This window comes from Bacillus rossius, chromosome 6, assembly GCF_032445375.1.
Source record: "Bacillus rossius redtenbacheri isolate Brsri chromosome 6, Brsri_v3, whole genome shotgun sequence".
NCBI lineage: Eukaryota > Metazoa > Arthropoda > Insecta > Phasmatodea > Bacillidae > Bacillus > Bacillus rossius.
Window position 1 is genome coordinate 46,714,256 of NC_086334.1, and position 21,512 is coordinate 46,735,767.

Here is a 21,512-nt window from a genome sequence, read left to right on the forward strand (position 1 = left end):
CTTATAGGAATACCTCCAAGGGCCATCGGTCCATGGTGGAGTAAAAAACCTTATTTGTATCGTATCCCTTCCTTATGTATGTATAATTTACCAGGATATATTGCAAATATATATGCTCTTTTTAAGATACCAGATTGATTATTGATAAACAATTTGTGTTCTGATTTGAAAATAGTTGACAAACAGTTATATATTTAACAATCGATATGTGTTTGCACACAGTTCGATTTGTTTCGATTTTTCTTATCTTTTCTGACGGTTTATTCGATGGTATCTGATAGTTTTAGGGTCGAGTCGCGACCCACCTGTAGCCCTTCCGCGACCCACTAGTGGGTCGCGACCTACCGTTTGGGAACTACTGCTTTAGACCATGAGTAGGGACCGGAAAAATTCGCGGGTTCAATGACCTCCAGGATGAACTCCATAGTTCTACGTACACTCGGTCAAATGCCATCCACTCATTGGCTGCTGTCTTGTGAGACGTTCCAGCGTAGCAGCCTGTGATTCGATAAAGCTTTGGTCGGGTGTTTCTCATTGGCCCAGAGTCATCCAGGTGAGTTGTGAGCCAATAGCAGAGGCAGAACTGAGGTATAACTATTTGTATTTTAGCCTATCGCGAAATGAATTCGCGAATTTTTCCGGTCTCTAACCATGAGTCGTGCTGATGTTTTCAACCAATTTCGTCGCAACGAAGCTGCAGTGGAGGTTTTGACGGTCGAGTTCAGACCGAACAGTGCATCGAGTCTGACCCGAAGAGCGAAGCAATAACCAACGCACCCGCACGCAGACGGAGGTGTTCCGTCGCCCGACGGCGACACGTGGCGAACGGGGACTGGACAGAAGTGTGGGCACCCCTGCCGGTGGAAGCCGTCGTCCTCTGGGAGGGAGGAGTCTGTCCTCCAGCAGCCAGCGTGTCCTTGAGACGTCCTCTGCCGGGACGCATCCTGCGACCATCCTGGAGAACAGCGTGCGCGCAGTTGTCCTCAACAACTCGAAATTATTCATCTCTTTTACCCAGCAACAACCACACGCACTTGATTTGGTTACACGGCCTTAATGACTGAGATTGTTTTTTTTTTGAAGTTATACTTCTAATGCGACTTCCAACAAGGTTGCGTTAAACGTTTAACGCTCCTGGGGAGGGGGAATAGAAAGAGAGAGAGAGAGAACGAGAGTGAATGCTATTGTAAGGAACTAAGTAGAGAGTAAGAAAAAAAAAATAAAGATCCTGACAGTTTGTAGTGTCGCCATATTTGTTTCAATTTTCAATACCCTTTTTGTATATTACAATTTAAATTGCAGAAAAAAATCATGTTTCATAGACACATTAATAGTGAGTGTGTGTCATTTCTCTATGTCCACGAGGTCTCGGCCGCGTCAATAATTTTCTCCTTGGGGCGAACCCGTCCGCTATTAAATAAACAGCTTTTTGAATGATTTCATGATTTATTTCATGAAAATCTGCTCTCATAAAAAAGTTAGCTTTATAGCCATTCAATAGGTCTCTCTCTCTCTCTCTCTCTCTCTCTGAAAATCAATCTCTGAATCGTTACAAATTTATTTCCTTTATTTTTTTAGTTTGATTTGATACAATATGATTTCTCTAAAAATCAATTTCTACCCCTTCCTATTTTCATTTCCACATTACGAAGTTTCACTTCTTCCGCGCGGAGGGACTCCACGCACTAATTTTGCATGCAATTAAAAACTATGTTTTAATGATGCCAAAGAAGTGTAACTTCTCACGCGCGTACCTAAGTACACGCACCCATTTTTTTACTCTGTTATTTTTCATAATCAAAAACAACATGAACGTAATTAAATTCTTTAACTTAGTTTTTAGAACTTTTCCAACTCACGCTAAATGTTCTTTATGTATGTAAGTGAGCGCGTGTGCAGTTATGAAAATGGAACACCCCTTGTAACAGTTCCCCAGAAATATTTCGTGTTATGTTATATCAGCATGACACGTGGTTTTCATTAAAATAAAAATATGGTGTCATTACCCAGATAATGTTTTTTTTTATTATTCAGTTAATATAGTTTTAATTAAAATAGTTTATCATTGAATTATTTTTATTGAATTTATACGTTATTACTGGAACGATTTTTATGGAAACATTTTGTGTTCAAAAGCTTATGATTATAATTATGAAACTAGTATTTTTTTTATTTGGTACGGTATTGCTACGATGACGAAATCAGGAGATATAACAATATTTATTTTTCTCAACTAAATACAACTTATAAAAGATGTGCTCCCATTTCTACCAAGACCCACTTCTATTACATGTCTATTACACGTGTGATTCATCACAATCCATATCTATTTCATGAATCATGATAATTTTTGTTTATTTGATATAAGGAAAGGGAAAAAAAATCACCGTGTGATTATTCGCACTAGTTTTCTGTATTTAGCATAAAGAGCCTAAATTTTGTAGAACCTCACCTGTAGAATATTTCGATGATATTAACCTGTCAACTGCCACGCCAGCCACAGGTCCGATATTAAGGTTCGCGGGGTCACCAGCGCCTTTCCAAATCGTGTATCCAGCATTCCACATAGGCTCGCAGGACGAGTTCCATCTGTTCGTCAGATCCAGAAACAAGTAGTAATACTTATTAGGGCAAACAATACAGTTTTAACATTAACATACAAAATGAAACTAAAACTAGCTTAGTTTACAAAATAAAAAAATTGCTCTACAACTTTGGCAATAGAAACCGGTTCTTCTCGCTCACTGACTTGTGACATGAGTACTTATAACGAGATTCTTGTTCTCCATTAATTAATTTTTTTTAAATAAAAAACTACTTAAAAATTCAAATAACAATGAAAATAATAAAAAAATGCAAACATTTTTGGATTGTACTAGAACTCTAACGTTGCTCAACACAGGAGAAATTCACAAGCTGGCAGAGCTTTTTTAATTTTTTTATTAATTTTATCTTTATGTTTTTTTTCCTGTGATTTGTTGATAATTAAAAAGAAAAACGTGTGTTAGTTTTCTCCGTGTGCTCCTGATTATTCCTGCCAATATTTTGATGGTATTCTTCGTGTGCTTATTATGCCTGTCAAGACTTTTGATGTTCTTCGAGTTCTTCTGGTTATTTCTGAGGAATCGATCTCTGCACGAAAAAAAAACTTAATGAATCATACAATTTTATTCAGAGTTACATTTAATTTGTGAATTTGTGCTACCAAATAACCACTAAAAATATTTTTTAACAGTTTTAATTCAAACAAAGACATCCATCACTTGCTAGAGGATAGTAGTAGAAGAATTTAAGCTTAGTTTAGGAATTTACACCATACTTAATGAAATTAATATTTCTTTACATAAAATGTTTTGCATCGATCAAGTGTCGAACCAAGGACAGTTATCGATAGAAACAGTTAGTATATCAACTGCAAACTTTTTTTAATGAATTTTGGAGTTGTTCCTTTTTATAGCTAAATAAATACAAATTTCATAGATGGCGTCTAAATGTCAAGATAGCGGGGCGCCCTGGCACTGAATAATTACTTCACTCTAGTGAATGAAAATTAAACAAACATGACGTTAGCGCAGTCGAAAACAATTTTTATTAATTAATTTTTTCGTTAATTTTAATATTTTTCTTGATTTGCTAGCATAAAATACGGAATTGCAAGATGGATGTAGTAACTAAAAGTGTAACGGTAACGTCATAAATCAAAATGGCGCCCATGGCATTCTTATTGATAAGGTCAATATCTCGGAGGCTTAGAGAGACTTGTAGATGCGGACTTTAAGCCTCTTTGCGGACTTTTCAAGCCTCTTTGCGGAATTTTCAAGCCACTGGCATTTTTCAGGACTAAAACGGACAATTTTCCCTTAAAACGGAAATTTTCCCCTCGAAATATGATTTTTTTTCAAACTTGTGGGGTTTTTTGGCGAATATTTTTTCAAAAAACTTTAAATTTTAGTAGATTTGTGCGAATTTCGGGCAAATTTTGAGTCATTATAGACCAATTTGGACAATTTTGAAAATCAAAGTCATCAAAGATAGCCATTGTGAAGTCAGATTCCAAGATGGCGGACACCGACACCGACACCACACTCAGAACCCAGTCCCCGGACCAGCTATTATACACTACTCTCAATGTACAGAGACAAATATGTAAATTATTATTTTTTCATGCATTTATGGTTATCTACTTTTGTTTTCATAGTATTGTAACTTTCATTACAATTTACGAGGGTTGCAAGTGAAATGTAACTTCAATTATGGTTTTTTAATAACAACTTCAAGTATGTAAATGTGTACGTAAGCAGAAACAAGCCGCTTATTCGGGATGTTGTAAATAAAAGCTTGTGAACAAAATGCAGATATCGTGTAAACTCTATTACGAAATATAAGCTGTCGTAGCCGATGATTATGTGGCTTGAGCAAACGAAAATTTGGCGCTATAAAAAGAATGTTAAAATAAAATGGATTTATTGTTTGTTACTCACCTGTTTAAAATGGCACCATGATAATTGTGAAATTGTTGTAAGACGCCCCATGGGTGTTGATAACATACCATGTTCCATATACCATTGTTTCGACATTCACTGATATACTGTGTTTCGATTGATGTTTTGTAAATACTTGCCTCTACAAAACAGGTAAACAAATAATTAAAGTGAAAACACAGTTAAATGATGATTTTTTATGTTTGTAGATAAAAATTGTTTCACATGCATACAATTAGAATAATAATCTATATCTAAGAAGCAATTATAATAATACTGAACATCGAAATCTCAGGGCTCATATCTAGAAGTCAGCCAACACTCCAGCTATTGTATCGAGTAAGAGAATTCCTCGATCTTAAATACACCACGAATAACCGTATGGTGTGGTCTTCAGCAACTGATTCACACAACTGCTATCCATTTTAAGTGAAAAACTGTGTCTATTTTTTAAAAATGTTTTATGCTACCCTGCCCTGGCCTGTCCATTCTTGCCCTGTCTGCCCTACACTGTCATTCCTTGTCCTTTCCAGTCATGCCCTGTTAGGTCCTGCTCTATCCTGTCCTACTCGGTCCTGCCATGTTATGCCCTACGCTGTCTTGCCAGGTCGTTCCTTATTCTGCACTGCCTTTCACTGTCCTTCCCTGCACCGTCCTGCTAGGTCCTGCCCTATCCTGTCCTTCCCTATCCTGACCTTCCCTATACTTTTCTGCTAGGTCTTTCTCTATCCTTTCTTGTCCTGCCATGTCCTGCACTGTTTTGCCTGCTCCTACCCTATCTTGCCATGTCCCTGTCCTGTCCTGTCCTGTCTCATTATGATTTGAACTACCCTGTCCTTCCCTATCTTGTAATGTCCTGCCTTATCTTGTCCTGCCTTGTCATGTCCTGATCTGTCTTATTACTTCCCTGCCTTATCCTGTCCTGTCATTTCCTTCTATGCCTTGTCCTGCCCTGTCCTGTTTTTTCCTGCCTTTTTCCTGCCCGCCTTGCCTTGCCTTGTCCTGCCCTTCCTGTGGTGCCATGATTTCCCTGCGGTGTCCTATCCTGTATTGTCCGGTACTGCCTTGTCTTGTCATGCCTTGTCCTTCCTGTCCTTGTCCTGTATTATCCTAAACTACCCTGCCCTGCCTTTCACTGTCATGGCCTATTCTGCTTGTCCTGCCTGGCCCTTCACTGTGCTAGCCAGCCCTGCCTTGCCAAGTCCTACCGTGTCCGGTTAGGTTCTGCCTTGTCCTGTCGTGCCTTGTCCTGCCCTGCCTTGTCCTGCATTGTCCTGCCCTGCCATGTCTTGCATTTCCTTGACCTTCCTTGTCCTGGAGTCTCTTGACCTTCCCGGCCTTCTCCTACTCTTTACTGCCTTCTCCTGCCCTGCCCTGCCTAGTCCCTGCCCTGTTCTATTATATCCTGCACTGACTTTTACTGTCTTGTCCTGCCTTGCCCTGCGTTGTCCTATCCTGTCCTTTACTGTCTTGTCGGACCCTATCTTGACCCTGCCCTGTCCCGTTATATCCTGCCATACCTTTTCTGTCCTATCGTTTACTGACTTGTCCTACCTGTTTTGTCCTGCCCAGTTCCATCCTGTCCTGCCTTGCCTTTTCCTGTATTGTTCAGTAATATCCTGCCTAGTTCCATCACTGTCCTGCCCTGCCCTGCCTTGTCCTGCCCTGTCCTGCCCGGCCTTATTCTGCTTTGTACTACCTGTCCTTCCCGCTATGCCCTGCGCTGTCCTGTTCTTCTTTATCCTGTACAGTCCATCCTTGTCCTGTCATGTTCTGTCTGTCCTGCCCACCCTGCCCTGAACTGTCCTGTCCTTCCATGTCATGTCTTGTCATTGCCCTGACTTTTATTTCCCTGTCCTGTTCTTCCCTACACTGTCCTGCCCACCCTGCCCTGCACTGTCCTGTTCTTCCATGTCATGTCTTGTCATTGCCCTGCCTTTTCTTTCCCTGTCCTGTTCTTCCCTATACTGTCCTGCCCTGCCCTGCGCTGCTCTGTCCTTCCCTATACTCCCCTGTCCTGCCTTGTCCTGCCCTGTACTTCCTGCTCTGCCCTGCCCTGCTAAGCCCTGCGTTGTCGTGTCCTGCCCTGCCCTACATTGTCCTACTCTGACCGGTCCTGTTCGGTCCTGTCCGGCCCTGCCTTGTCCTGACCTCCTGTAGCTTTTTCCGTAAGTGCTTTTGGTAAACCACAGAAAACCTAAATAGATATGGCCTGACAGTAATTATAACACAATTATTCTGTAATGGGAGTTCAAAGTCTTGCCACAGCCTAAGCTCACTCCATAACAGTTTCAAATATAATATTAAATGGACTGATAAAAGAGGTTTCAAAGAGCACAGTTCATTCCATCTTTTCACACAGATGCTAAGGAATATTAACAGCTGCACAGAGTTAACATTCTGTTTTACCCCGCAGTAATAAATAAAAATACTTTCCACTTTTTCCAAATAACTTTAATGTGCGTTATGGTGTATACTTACAAAATTACAAAACGGTCGTAAATTTAAGTTTTATTTCCTTTTAAATGGGTTTACATGATATGGAACTGAAGGAGAAGTGCATATTTGTATATGAAGTAAAATACATACAGTTAAATTGAAAAGGACTTGAACCAAGCCAACTGTAGGCGAAATAATGTTTTCTCTTTATTTACGGTTAATCAACGTGGTTTCCAAACATTGTACAAAAATTAAAAAAAATAGTAAATATTAATCTGTTTGTCATGTAGCAAAGTTCTTTATTTGGTAATTCAGTTACAATTTTTTGTTCAATGTAAAAACTGTGATATTCTAAGCTAGCCATTAGATCGTTATTTATGCAAGATATGTCTGCCTACAGCATGCAATATATAACACAAATTAGTAGGAGCTACGCTGTAATTGAGGATGTTCAAATGACTCGGTACCCAACCGAAGTTTATTTTAATTACCTTTATCTTGGCCTCTTGCATGGAAAGATGGACCATGAAAGATGTGCAAAGAGCTTGTTCATTAGAACTTTTAGGACACTCGTAGAATCGGTGAACATTTTGCACTTACAAAGAGCCTTCTTCTGATAAAACACGGATGCTTTTATAAACCATGAATTAATAGAGCGGTTACCATATTTGCGGTGATGGAGTTATACGAATAACACTCTGCGTTAAAGGAAAAGAAGCGTTCACTACAGAAATTGTTATGCTATCATAAACATTCGCACAATTATGTTAAAGGAAAAACAGATTCATGCCAATGAAGCAGAAGCCACTTTTGTGATCACTGCTGAACCGAGGTTCACTAGTGTCCGAAATATCAATCCGATCTGTTCTTGTAACATTATTGTTTTTTGTTATGCAAGGAAATAGCAAAAAAACATGTTTGGAAGCAATTGTGATCCGTTAAGCTAAATGAAAATAATATTTAATCCTTTAAAAATTATTTGGTTTAATAAAGTTAAGTCAAAAATCCAATTAAATATTAGTATAACGAATCGTGGTCTTTTAATGATGATAACTGAGATTTTTATGTGACAAAAAGTAACTTATTTATTACATACCATTTTGCATTATGTTTTTAGTATTGGATTCAGCTGTTAGTTCAGGCTTTATTAGAAGCATAATTATAGCAGCCATCACTGATGCCATTTTGGTATTTGACAGTCGTCCTTGCATCTTCGTGATAGACCTGCAACAATAGTCAAAAGATTTGATCTTGTAGTAAAAGGCATTTGCATGATCTACCAATAATGCACGTCAGATTTTCATTCTAAACATTATAAATAATTTTTGCTAGGCTCACTTATAAAGTCAGTGATAAACATTCTCATGATAAAATAAGCTTGGATAAAACACTTTTTCTTGCAATATTACATCAAACCAGGGAACGGAATTATAATTAAGATCCACTGGGAGTTTAATTATTTTCAACAGGTTAATTTAATTATATTGTCTTATTAAAAACTACAGCATAAAACATATCCAGCATAATTGTGCCGTGCATATTTGTAATTAATATCACATTTTGACGTTTTTGCGATCAACATTTTAAGAACTAGTATGAAGCGATGATTTGTGTCTTACTTAAAATTTTTGCCATTGTGAACATCAACTACGATGATCGTTGAACAACAATGGAAAAATTCATTGTTTGCAGTTACTTCTTAAAACAGAGAACTAGTTTATTATTTTTATCATATTTTAGTGCTTTAAAATATTTTATCGGTGTACATAAACCTATGATAGAAGTTATTAAGCTTCAATATATATCGAAAACATACTTTAATGGTAAAATTCCTTAAATATATCTTTCTCTATGACAAATATAGTAAGAGAAAACGCGGATTCATGAAATACACATATACATTAGAATGCTAGCACTCCGATAAATTACATCGCGGCCTAGCTTCATACTTTATGCAAACAAAAAGAGAGTAAAAAATTATTGGTTTCTTATAGTGTCCTAATGTCAGTCAAGACTCAGAAAACTATAAATATGTACCTGGAAGTTTGAGACACTTTGTCACTAAAACCATATTTTTCAAGGCAGCAGTTTAAACGATTTTAAATAGGTAGTGCCTCACTTATATACTCAACTATTTTCTACCCAAAATATGTGAATATTTTGACATATCGTAGATCTTATTGTTGTACGCCACGAGAAAGAACGCCAAACTGTTAAAAGTGCATTTTGCCCAAAATTAAACATCTTATCTTATCCCTCCGAGGTACAGAAGTATCAATCGACATCTGTGTTAGTCTCAATAACACATAGGTAAGAGCAAAATATATTTCCAGGCTGACATTTAAAGGTGGTTGGTCAGAGCAAATATTTATAATTGGTAAATACATACAAATTTTGGGTTGTTTTATGCATCAAGCTAACCTCCCCACAACTGTACATAAACAAGTTTGTTTATTTTGTTCACAGTTTACCTTCTATCTGGATTACTTATGTTTTGAGTCATACGACTTTTGGAATTTTTTTTGACGTGACAACGTCTAATAAATCGATGAACGCCGGCTGCACGCACGAAAAAGTGTCCCGTAACGCACATTGTCCCACTACGGATGTCCCACTACGGATGTCCCACTACGGATGTGTCCTGTTATGCTCATTGTACGCATACGTGGCATCTCTCTTCCACTCGATTGGAACAACCATCGATTTGACTTTTCAATCATATTTTCGTCGTTTGAATTTTTCGTTGGCATTTAGAGTGTGTGAAATAACAATTGGAAAGATAATGTCATTTGAATATATAATCGCATACATTCTGACCCGTCTTCAAACAATGACGTTAATTCTGACGCTTCCTGGTTATAGCTTTTACATTATTTGGAGAGAAAAAATTGGACTCAAAAGGCAACCAGAAATTGTTGGATACGAAGACACAGTCATTGGTGAAGTTAGAACCCGGAATCAACGGTTCGGAGCTCCCACCAAATTGTCAGCTAAGCAATTGTAGTTCTACGCTACGTTTGCTTCATGTGCGATGTAGGAAAATGCTTTCCGTCATAGCACCTCAACATCCACGCAACTCTCTGCAGCAATGTAAGGGTTCGCGTGAAGTGGGGCGACGCAAAACAGGAAATCGATAACACTAAGCAAAAAATAATCGATAAAGTTATGTTAACTATAAACCGAAAGAGGTTTTTTTTTTCCACCTGGAGAAATTCATGCAGATGGCCTTTAATTTATTTTAATGCTATTTTTTTTCTCTCTCTCTCTCTCTAAGAGCAATAAAGTAAATCGCTGTATAGCAGCGTTAGAACGAATAAAAAGGATACATTTAGGGGAAACCCCTGCATCATAAACATACGTGAACGAGTTGCATTCCTGCTCACTAAACATGTCTAAAATGCTTATAAAATTCAGAGAAAGGTGCAGTTCGAGTCCAAGTCGTAGATTTATCGTGAAAACGTCTATAATTCAGAGCATATTTTTGAGTATTTAATTATTTTGTAATTTTTAATTTAATACCGATTGTCACTTATATTCCGGCGAATATTTTTACGGTCTTACTTTGGGTCCTAGCAAGCAAGCTCTTCACAATGACACCCGAATTAATGCCTTAGCTGCAATAATTTGTAACTTTACACAAAACTTATTCGCAACAATCACGTGCATGAGCCTACACTGGTTCGATGACGTCATTCGCAAAACAAATACCGCGTGACAAACACGTACGGACATGATACATCCGTTGTGGGCTTAACCATTGTAGATGCATTATTTGAAGTGAAACACATCTTTTGGCGCGATGGGAGTAAAATTTCAAGGCCGAATTTTAATGCAAACATTTTTTGTGAAACATTGTTTTTAAACGTTTCTGTCGCCAAAGAGATAAAAATAGAGCACTTGCGAGTCAAATTTAGAATTGCCAAAGAAGTTTCACTTTTATCACGAGTTCTGAGTTGTTTTTGTTTTTTTTTTGTCTCGTAGTCATTAGCGATTCAAATCTGACGGTATTTTGTCACACAAGAAAGTTCGACCGACTACCACTGTAATGAGAGAATAGACGTTTTCCCGTCAATAATGTCTAACAATTTAAGTACATGTCTCTTTTACCTGTGGAGTGTCTCATGGTACGTTTGTAAACTTTGTTTAGCCGGAACGAAGCCAGCTAATATTTGCTCCTTAAGTAACTGTTTCTGACAACCCAGAGTTGCGTATTTGTTGCCTTAAATTTATTTTTGCTCATAATATTATTTCCGAATGAAGTTTAATGAACATGTGTATTCAATAGCTTTATTATTTTGTAAGTGGTAATATTAGATCTATACATGACATAGATCTATTTTTGCACATGTCCTACTTAGAAACAAAATGTTTTCAGAGAAGCTAAATTTTAATACTTTTTAAATGAAACCGAGTAAACATACAGAAAAACTATCTTAAAATACCTAATTAAAATTTAAAAAAAATTCTGTATAGTAAGTTTTAAAAAATAAGCACTGGAATTATTCATACATAAAATTTGTTACAGTCCAGATCTCCGACTAGCTCAACATTGGTCTGGAATGCACAACCCTTACTAGAATCAATTTAACAACTACTTATAATCTTGCGCTGAGACGTATGGCAGAGAAAATTTCATCATGGCAGTTCTGAAAGAACATTGCAAACCGTGGTGGTTCATAAGAAAATGTATGTGGTCCCGTCAACCAAAATAACAGTTGCTGCTATATTGACAGCCTGGGATGGTTGTGGCGACATAACTTTAGTACATAGAACCATACAATTCAGTATCCTGGGTCAGTGCCGTACGCTCGAGTAGGGAAGGAGAGGATGTATCAATTCCCCCCCCCCCCCTAATCTTAAAACATCAATCATTTCCACCCACAAATGGAATGAATTTGAAAACTAACAGTGATTAAAGTGATTTTATCACCCCCCCCCTCCACTACTCCTTCTTTGTCAGTAGCTAGTGGTTCGTAGTTCACTGTAGCTTGGAGGGTCTTCCACCTTCAGCCTCTAGTGTGGTACCGTGCGACGTTTGAACCCCGACGAACAAAACAAACCAAACATAGCGTGAGACGTATACACAGGGTCCCGGAACTCAGCGTCAAACCAAGAGCAATTGAAAATCAAATTAATTACGGCTCTGAAGAAAAAAAATTAAAATTGTTGTGGTTTTCAAGCTGTAGGAAATTTTTCAAATGTCTTTTTTAAATCACATCCTGCACCAAATTATAAGATGCAACGACTAAAAATTTCTGCTATGCAATCATAAATAACCCTACTATAGGTAACAGTTCATAAAAAAAACCAAACATGTCTATACTTTTTCGAAGACAAAATTTATGAATACAGTAAATTTGACTAAACATACTGTAACAAAAATTCTTTTCGCTAACGCAGTTGATAAAAAAAGGCTAATTACAGCAAATTATTTACCAAGTTAGCATTGTAAATTTTTTTCATTATAGTCCATCAAAAATTTTGCTTTTCCTCAAAAGTACAGCATATCTTAATTTAATTTTGAATTCTTATTAACGGTAGTGTTAATTATGATTGCAAAGAAGAAGAAAAAACGTTAGTCACAGTATCTAATGATCTGGCGCTGGGTGTAGATTAAAAATCTTAAAAAATGCCTGTAACTCTAAAACTACAATCTAAAAAAAAAAAAAATTGTACTTTTACAAGGGAAATTCTTGGAAACCCTGTCGCCAAGGACATTTCTTGCAAAACTACAAGGCAGAGCCTTGCAAAAATCGCACATGGTACAAAGCTCTGCCTTGTAGTTTTACAAGTAGTATAATTGGCAACAGGGTTTCCAAGGATTTTTCATGTAAAATACACAAAAATTTCTTTCAGTGTACGAAAAAAAATTTTGTTTGTAACTGTTGGTTGTTCTGCTGAGGTTGGCCGACTCACCGCTGCGGTGTCGCCCGCCGACGGACCGCCGCTCCAGTCGAACAGCAGAGCCGCAGTGCGTGGTTATCTCGAGGGGCCAGACGCGACTGCCCCTGGGATCAGCCCCGGGGGAGGGGGGGGCGTGTGCTATCGCCTGCGCGGCGATCAGCCCCCCTCCGGCCCAGTGGGACCCGCGCTCCTGCGCCAACCCCGCGGAGCACAGAGAGTGTCCACAGTTAGTACCTTCGTACTATATCTAGTACTTTCATAAGTTTTTTTTTTTTAGTGGTCTAGTACATTTACGCTCAGATCTAGTACTTTTTTTTTCCTTTAATATAATAATATTACAGTAACTCCAATATGTTTTATTATTAAGCGTAATTATTTTTAAAAACTAATGAATGTATGTGTGTGGTGTGTGATATTTAAGTTAGAGCATTGCAATGACATAATAACTTCCTAAATTGTTAAAACCATAACAAATTATAATTTAGTATTTTTTTTTTCAAATCTAGTACTTTTTTCTCTCCTCAATTGGTACGAAATATTTTTTTTTCTTGTGGACACCCTGGATTCCACACCGGCAGGCTTCGGCTGCAGGTACACACACCGCCGAGTCCGGTCGCGAACATTCCACACGCGTCTTTGCGGGTTCAAGCGGTTCCCAGTGTAATAAACCAGTGTTCCTGTAGACTTAGTAGGTACTTAAAAAAAAAGCTAGAAACGTACGGCCTATGGCATTCGTCAAGAAGACATTTGAACAGTGAACGGAGGCGGAACACAGGTAATATACAAAGAATTTAGGTGTTAACATTCCAAAAGGTTGATGGGTGTTAAGGTGGATCGTAATGTATAAAAAATTATAAATAAAACACTGAAATCTTGTTACTTCTAGATTATTTTAATGGTTAACTTATTTTATTTTGGACAAGCCAGTTTTATCATAGTGTGGTAGTCAATACTTTTGGTTACCACTTTGATGACTTACAAACTAATGACAATAAAGAAATTACTGATTTTCGGCTCACCAGGCATTCCAAGTGAGAGATTAACAGCAATGTAGAACACTAACCACCTGGACTAACCAAAGTTCTACAACCATTGCAAAACTTGCTGCTGTCGAAGTATTACTTCAGGAGTAAGTTTCCCATTCATTTTACTGAAAAATTGTTAAACCCAATGATTAAGAAAGCAAGCAGTTTTTAAAGTTGTAAGAATTTGTTCAATAAAACGTTGTCTATTAGTCTCTCACGTCAAAAATTAAAAACCGTAAAGTCGTGTATGTATTTCTTACATATTGTCACGACCTGTGTGGAGAAAACTGAAATCGTTATTTAAGTTTTATTGCAGATTTATTAATTATCAACACATACATTTATAATAAATAATTATTGTGCTTAAAATTGTCTGATCACAAATCACTAGCACTTAAAAAATATTTTTTATCCTAGAGTCACTCAATGTTTAAGTTCCGCAGTTCGCACTCCTCACTGGAGCTAGGCTCAACAGTGGTTCGCCCCTTACCACGCCTGCCCACACACACAGTCTCTAACCACTCAGTCGCCGCATTCTCGCGATCCAGTGGAACTCAGCGTCGCGCCGCTCTGGGGGGGAGGGGGGGGGTCTCTCACCCTCCTCGCCGATGTCGCACTTCCGTTCACTAGCGGAACTCTCGGAACTCCGGAACTGCCGCGGAGGCCGGCGACGTTGCTTAGGTACCAGCGGGTCGTCTTTACAGAACCGACGAGAGCGACCGTGACGAGTCGCGCCATCTCGGGCCAACCCAAAGCCCGAACGGTCCAGAAGAGTGGCGTTCATTCACGCCACTCCACGCGGCGGCCCGCGGAATTCCCAAGGCCGCTCAGTGATGGATAACAGCGCAGAGGAAGGACGTTGCGAGGGAAGCGAAGGGTGGAGGGTGGTGGCGACGGCCCTCGTAATCCGGCCAGGCGCGCGTGGCATGCCTTACGTCACCGGACCACACGCGGCCGTGCATGGCCGCCAGCCAGCCCCGAACCTGGCATCGCGGTCTGGTCTCTCGCGTTCGTAACAATATTTTATCGTGAAGAACCTTCTGCGGACGTTTGCCGGTCGAATTCCGACTCGTTCTTAATATGCGTGGGATACGTAACGTACTTTTAAAATTTGAATTACCGGTATTCCAGTCTGCAGTTTACTTCCACCTGTTTTTAACTATTTTCAACCGACGTCTGGCTGTCATTACTGTCAACAACTGCAGGATGTCCAAGATAAACAAGAAGATTAAGATTTTAAAGGGTTCTTGACTAAAAGAAAAAACTAAGCAAATATAAAGTTACCGATTAGCTGGAATGCACTACATGTGGGATAAATATGTTCTCATTATAGATTCTTGTCAACATTTCTAGTGCACTGATTCGCCTACAAAAATTGAAGAAGACTATACACAGAAATCAATTTCTGTACTTTTACAAAAAGATTCTTTTGGAAACAAGTTGCCAAAAAATTGTTCGCAATACAGCAAAGAAGGTATTTGTAACTCTGTACAACACGTGGCTTTGGTTATTTTTGCTTATATGAAATATGTTTATCGATATAATGCTGAGTATTTCTTACTAATATTGGCACACAATTTCATATATTAACATATATTTCATTCAAACATAATGTTTTTAAACCATGGAAAATATAATCGATTAATATTCAAAAATTTGCTGACTTCATTTGGTTTTACCGTGTTTATTGGTATGCGCATTAAATACTGGAAAGCTCTTCAGGGAACGGTTTACAAATAACTTTAACTATTGGAGGTACTGGGACAACGCAAAGCCTAGATTCCCGGGTAAGAATCCTAACCCAGTATTACTACGAAAACATTTTTGTAATGATACAGTTGTTTCCGTGTAAATGTACGAAATTAGAAACATCTGTAATTTCACATAAATATTTCTGTTCCATTTACAAAAAAAAAGTATTATAATTACAATATACAGAGGGCGTTTTCATCTGAAAAGTTAAAATAATTGCTAATTTTCACACAACAAAATCAATGAGTAAACACCTGAATTAAAATTCAGCTTTAAACTACCGCCTGAGTTGAAATGTTTTTATGGTATTGTTTCGGTCACTGCTTCAGCCACGCGTCAGGCATACGTCCCTTCGCCAATAACGTTCATTTCACGGGGAGGATTGGGTTCTTCCTCACCTTTCTCCCATCGCTGGTCCTCACGCCTTGTAATGACGTACAGACGACCCACCTTTCCTCGCCCGTCATGTCTGAGACACTTTAGAGCTTGCGTAGGTTGTTGAAGAGAAGATTTGGCACCGCCATTCTACTCTCTACGTAGAGGTAACGCGTTTCGAAAGCATTGAGTCATTTTCGTGGTGCTATGATTAGAGACCGGGGAAAATCCGCTGATTCATTCCGTGAAAGGCTGAAATTCAAATAGCTATACACCTCATTGCTGCTTCTGCTATTGACTCACAACTCATATCGAGGACTCTGGGCCAATGAGGGAATAATCGACCAAAGCTGTACCGAATCACAGGCTCTTACGTTGGAACGTATCACAAGACAGCAGCCAATGAGTGGGTGCCATATGCCCGATTATTAGAGACCGGAAAAATTCGCGGATTCATTTCGTGACAGGCTGAAATTCAAACATGTGTACAATTCAGCTGGTTCTGCTATTGGCTCGCAGTTTAACTGGAGCTCTCTGGGCCAATGAGAAACTATCGACCAAAGAAGCGTCGAATCACAAGCTACCCAGTGGAGACGCCTCACAATTTAGTACCCAATGAACACGCGTGTTTACTTGAGAAATGCAGAGGATAATGGAGGCTATCCTAGAGGTAATTGAATCCGCGAATTTTTCCGGTCCCTGCCGATTATTCGTAGAACTATGCAGTCCCTCATGGAAGCCGTCGAAGACGCGAATTTTTCCAGTTCTTAGTTATGACCCAAGGAACTCGCCGGAACAAACGCAGGGAGAGTCAAAATATTACCGACAAATTTTTACTAAATGTTCATCTCAGGGGGGAAAATTGAAAACAAGTATACGACTTACTGTCTAAAGGCTGGCATACGCTCTTAAGGCTCCGCCAACCTGGGCAAAAATATGGTGTGCAGAAATTTAGAAAAAAAATTACGCGATTTAAAAAATTCTCAACATATCCGAGTGGAGTCTTTTTACGAAAAGCATACACTTAGGGAGGATAAGTAGTTCTGTTTCCGTATGTCGTTTTTAAACCGTAATTTGAGGACAGTGAAAAAGGCTTAAACACGTGTTTTCAGAATAAATTTGAGGCTTGAAACACCCGGTACCAATTCTTGAAAGGATCCGAAGGTCACAAAGGATTCCGCCTCCGATGTTATTTTCACCATTAAAATCTCATAGTTTCCATGTGCATGACGAGAACACTGCGCACCAGTCCACAGCCTTGCGCCTCTATAGAGGCGACACCGCGCTAGAAACACCAGGGAACGTCGCACTTATCATCCCGTCTCACTGACATAAACACATCCCTGACTAGGTGGGCCCCTTAAAGTTGGAGCTGGGCGTTATTTTATTTCTGAAATATGAATGAAGTATATAAGTTTTAACACTAAGCGTTTGGATGATAATTTCTCTAATAAACAAAGTTTATCAGCCAACGCAAAACTTGTAGCTGTCTTTAAATTATTTCTTTGAAATAACTCTTGTTACAGAAGTCTGAAAAAAGTACGTAAAATCATGGTGCTAACCACATTTATTCTAATGAAATAATTTCACAACAACGATAAGTTTAGCAATGTTTGTATAACTTTGTTTGGCTAAAAATTATTTAGATACTTAATGTTCCATCTTAAATACATTTTCTGATTTTTTTTAAGTAAACCAGTTATTCATATAAACCTTCAGAGCCTTGAAAAAAACATTAAACCATGGCTTGTTTTTATGGTTCAATTTTTTTTTGTGATGAACCTACAGCTTATGTTGTGGGTCAAATTCTTACCCAGGCTGTATAATATTGATGGCAGTTGGCGTCAGCTCAACAGTTGCATAGTGAATTAGTGAGTTGGCTAGTCAGTCAGGGAGTTAGCATCCGGTATTCCAGCCGGATTGAGGAACGTCCAAGATGGAACGTAAAGACGATAAAGCATCGTCTATACGCATTAGTGAAAGAAATAAGAGCATGCGGAGAAAACCAATTTTTTTAACAGCTACATAACTGCTTGGAAAAAATCAAAACTTTTACTATAGGTACTAGGAACTGAACTCGGATATATAAATTGCAGGAGATTAAAGATATCAAATTGAAAGGAAGCCTAAACTTATAGAATTATATTTGGTAATCAGATAAGTTTATCTGTTTTAATTCTACGTGTAGAGCTTATTATTCTTTACTGCTATCCCTAAGGTAATGGTTCGCATACTAACTCAGGCATATATATATATATATATATATATATATATATATATATATATATATATATATATAATATTAATTCTCTGTAGAACATCCCTAGCAAAGTCGATCAGCATGAAGCATGAAAAACGCATTCTCCTGAGTGGATTCACTCAATATTTTATTCTTACTCACAAACCCGAATATAGCTAAGAGGGCTCCTATATCTATGGGATATCTCTTCTTTTGTTGCACATGTAATTTTAAGAATATATTTACTCTGCCACGGAAATGTTTAATTTTACTCCCACTTCTTTAAAATACAGCATTCCTCCTAACGGCCCACAAAACTGTTTTGAACATACATTAACTCTTACAGCATCAAGAGCTTGGTAATGTGCTTTCGTAAGCAATTTAAATTAATATTCTTATAGGGGTGTTAAATTTATAATTATTTTTCTCATGTAATTTAAAATTTACCAGAAAATTCTCATGAATAGACATACAGTACTTTTGTATTATGACTACGCCTTACCTACATTTAATTGTAAGTAGTAACAAAAGGCGCGTGCTCTAATGTAGCCATTTAAATATCCACTTCCCTTGAAATTAATTAAGTGGCTAGAAAAAATTATCATGTATATTTTTGTTGTCTTTAACAATGGTATTAATATTTATTTAAAATAAAAAAAGCATTGTTTTCTTTTCTGTATCAGCTATGTATATCACAACATTTTGATAAGCCATTTAAAAATTCACAAACACAGCTGCTATCAAACAATACTTCAACACGAACGAATGAATGATACGAAGAAAGAAATAAGACATCTCAGAAGCACAAATTTGTTTTTATCATCTTAATAGTTGTTAGCACAAAGTATCAGCTTCTCTTGTTATTGGGACGTAAGAAGTTGTGAGATATTTAGACCTAATAATTTATGTTACACGGCATAAATTATTCATGCTTTGGCTTGAGCACGGAAATAATTTGCGTTCTCGGCCAGAGTGACAAATAGATATTTATAAGTTACCTACTTACTTTGTCTTCGAGGTCATAAAATACTGCCAAGTTTGAATAGATAATTTTGGAACGCTGACGTATTGAACGTATAGAGCAAACAGGAGAACACAAAAAAAACCTTCTGCATATGGCTATGTCTACCACAGTGCCCACTTGCACTACAGATTACTTTCTTGTATAGTGATTTATAACTAGAGACCGGAAAAATTCGCGAATTTATTTCGCGATAGGCTAAAATACAAATCGTTATACCTCAGTGCTGCTCTGCTATTGGTTCACAACTCACCTGGGTGACTCTGGGCCAATGAAAAACACCCAACCAAAGCTTTATCGAATCACAGGCTGCGTCTCACAAAACGGCAGCCAATGAGTGGGTGGCATTTGAACGAGTGTACGTAGAACTATGGAGTTCATCCTAGAGGTTATTGAACCCGCGAATTTTTCCGGTCCCTATTTATAACACATTTTCTGAAATAAATATTTTTTTGATGTACAAATGTTTGTCAGTGCGTGTGGAATACAGGTAATGAAAACCAGTACTATTGGAGTGAACAGCAATAACTGTTTAAGTAGCGCCTCGATAGACCATCGTAACTTGAGGAAAAGGAAGTATCATTAATTTCATTAACCGCAAAACTTTATGTTTAGACTTCCCTTACTCTTCCGATTCGGATAGCTTGAAATTTATTTCCGAAATAGCATGCTTGTCATTAACAACAAAATAATATTACGTTACTTATGAATAGTGATGTGAAATATGGTTTATCAAATCGATTCAAGGAGAGAGCGAGAAAAAGTTTTATTCGCTCAAAATATGAGGAGTAATTTTATACTTATGCAAGACTTGTCTACACTGGGAATTCTAGATTATTCTTTAATTAATAAAAACATGTAGTGCGTGCAGTCCATGCGCGACAGAAGTATTAGGTATAGATAGCGATAAATTATTTACATTTACAACCACACTATTACAGTGGCGGATACAGAAAAATCTCAAGGGGGGGGGGGGGGGCGGGGCGCAGGTCTACCTCTTCCACACACTCCCTTGTTACGTCACCTTGGTTGCTTGGATGCAGCCAGAGATCTTTTTCCAAGCTCTATCCGTTTCATTTACGTCTCGCCCGAATATTTGCTGTTGTTGGTGCATAATTGTGTGCTATATGTAGTTAAAATGGCCAGCTGTGCAGTATACAAATCTCAAAATCACTACAGAAAAACTAAAGATTCTAGTCACATGCAAAGCTTATAAAACTTTATTCAAACTGTTTCCAAGACATGAAGTCGTTAAAGGTAAGTGTATGAATGTGTATTGTATAACATCTGCGGCCGGGTGCGCGCCCTCCCCTTGCCAAGAACCATGCTTGGTGCTGGGCTGCCCCGGTCAAAAGGGGGGGGGGGGCGCGCCCCCTGCGTCCCACCTATGAATCCGCCACTGCACTATTAACATAAAAATGATTGATACTTTTAAAGTTAATTGCACAAATAAATAACTTTTTCCCACGTGGAGAAATAATTTGTTGATACTTTAAATAAAATAAAATAAATGTGTACGTCAATCATTAGTAGAGACCCGTGAATTGCGCGGATTCATTTCGTGTTATGCTAAAATTCAAATAATTATACCTTAGTGCTGCTTCTGTCTTTGGTTCTCTGTTAATCTGGAGGACTGAGGGCCAATTAGAGACCCTCACTCATAGAAATGTCGAATCACAGGCCACCCAGTCGAGACGACTCACAAGTCAACAGCCAATGAACAGTTGGCATTTGCCCGAGTGTGTAGAGGATATTGGAGTCTATCCTGGAGGTCATTGAATCCGCAAAATTCACGGGTCTCTAATCATTAGCCTTTAAGAAAACTGAGGAGTAGACAAACGCAAACAGCGTTACGAGAATACCGTAGCATCACTGCTGCGTCATTTCTACCTCTCCCCTGCCGTCTCCCCTTCCGGCCGTTATAACTGTCATATAGCATGCTCCGCTACTTACCTATCCCCCCTACCTTCAGTCTTCCCATTTAACAGCTAGTGCGTGCGTTGGAGTGGCGTCGCCGCTGACGCACTCTCCACCTCTACCGGTTCCCCCACCACGTATTCCAATTGCGATCGGAATTTTCGTGACGCTCAAAAATTGTAGCCCCCTCAATAAACAGTTTCAACAGCAATATGTCGAATCAGATTCAGGCCATTCAAGACAAGGATGTTTTTCTCTCGAGGAAAAAAGCCGATAAACAAACGACTAAGCCTAGAGAGAACACAGTACCATCAAGTTTAGCCTGTATGTCAATGAACCCACGAAGTGTCCGAATCTCT

At 38.4% G+C, this 21,512-nt stretch overlaps 1 protein-coding gene across 1 annotated transcript in view; it reads right to left on the reverse strand.

The window, feature by feature from the left end:
- LOC134533141 (peroxidase-like) overlaps positions 1-12,912 on the reverse strand; it is a 72,385-nt gene extending 59,473 nt beyond the window's left edge. Inside the window, exons 1-5 of the mRNA XM_063370448.1 lie at positions 12,837-12,912; positions 8,017-8,144; positions 4,482-4,623; positions 2,453-2,589; positions 778-955 (exon numbers count right to left, since the gene is read on the reverse strand). Coding sequence (XP_063226518.1) covers positions 778-955; positions 2,453-2,589; positions 4,482-4,623; positions 8,017-8,131 — 572 coding nt within the window. The 5' untranslated portion in view covers positions 8,132-8,144; positions 12,837-12,912. The remainder of the gene's footprint in view (positions 1-777; positions 956-2,452; positions 2,590-4,481; positions 4,624-8,016; positions 8,145-12,836) is intronic.
- Positions 12,913-21,512: the final 8,600 nt, after the last annotated feature.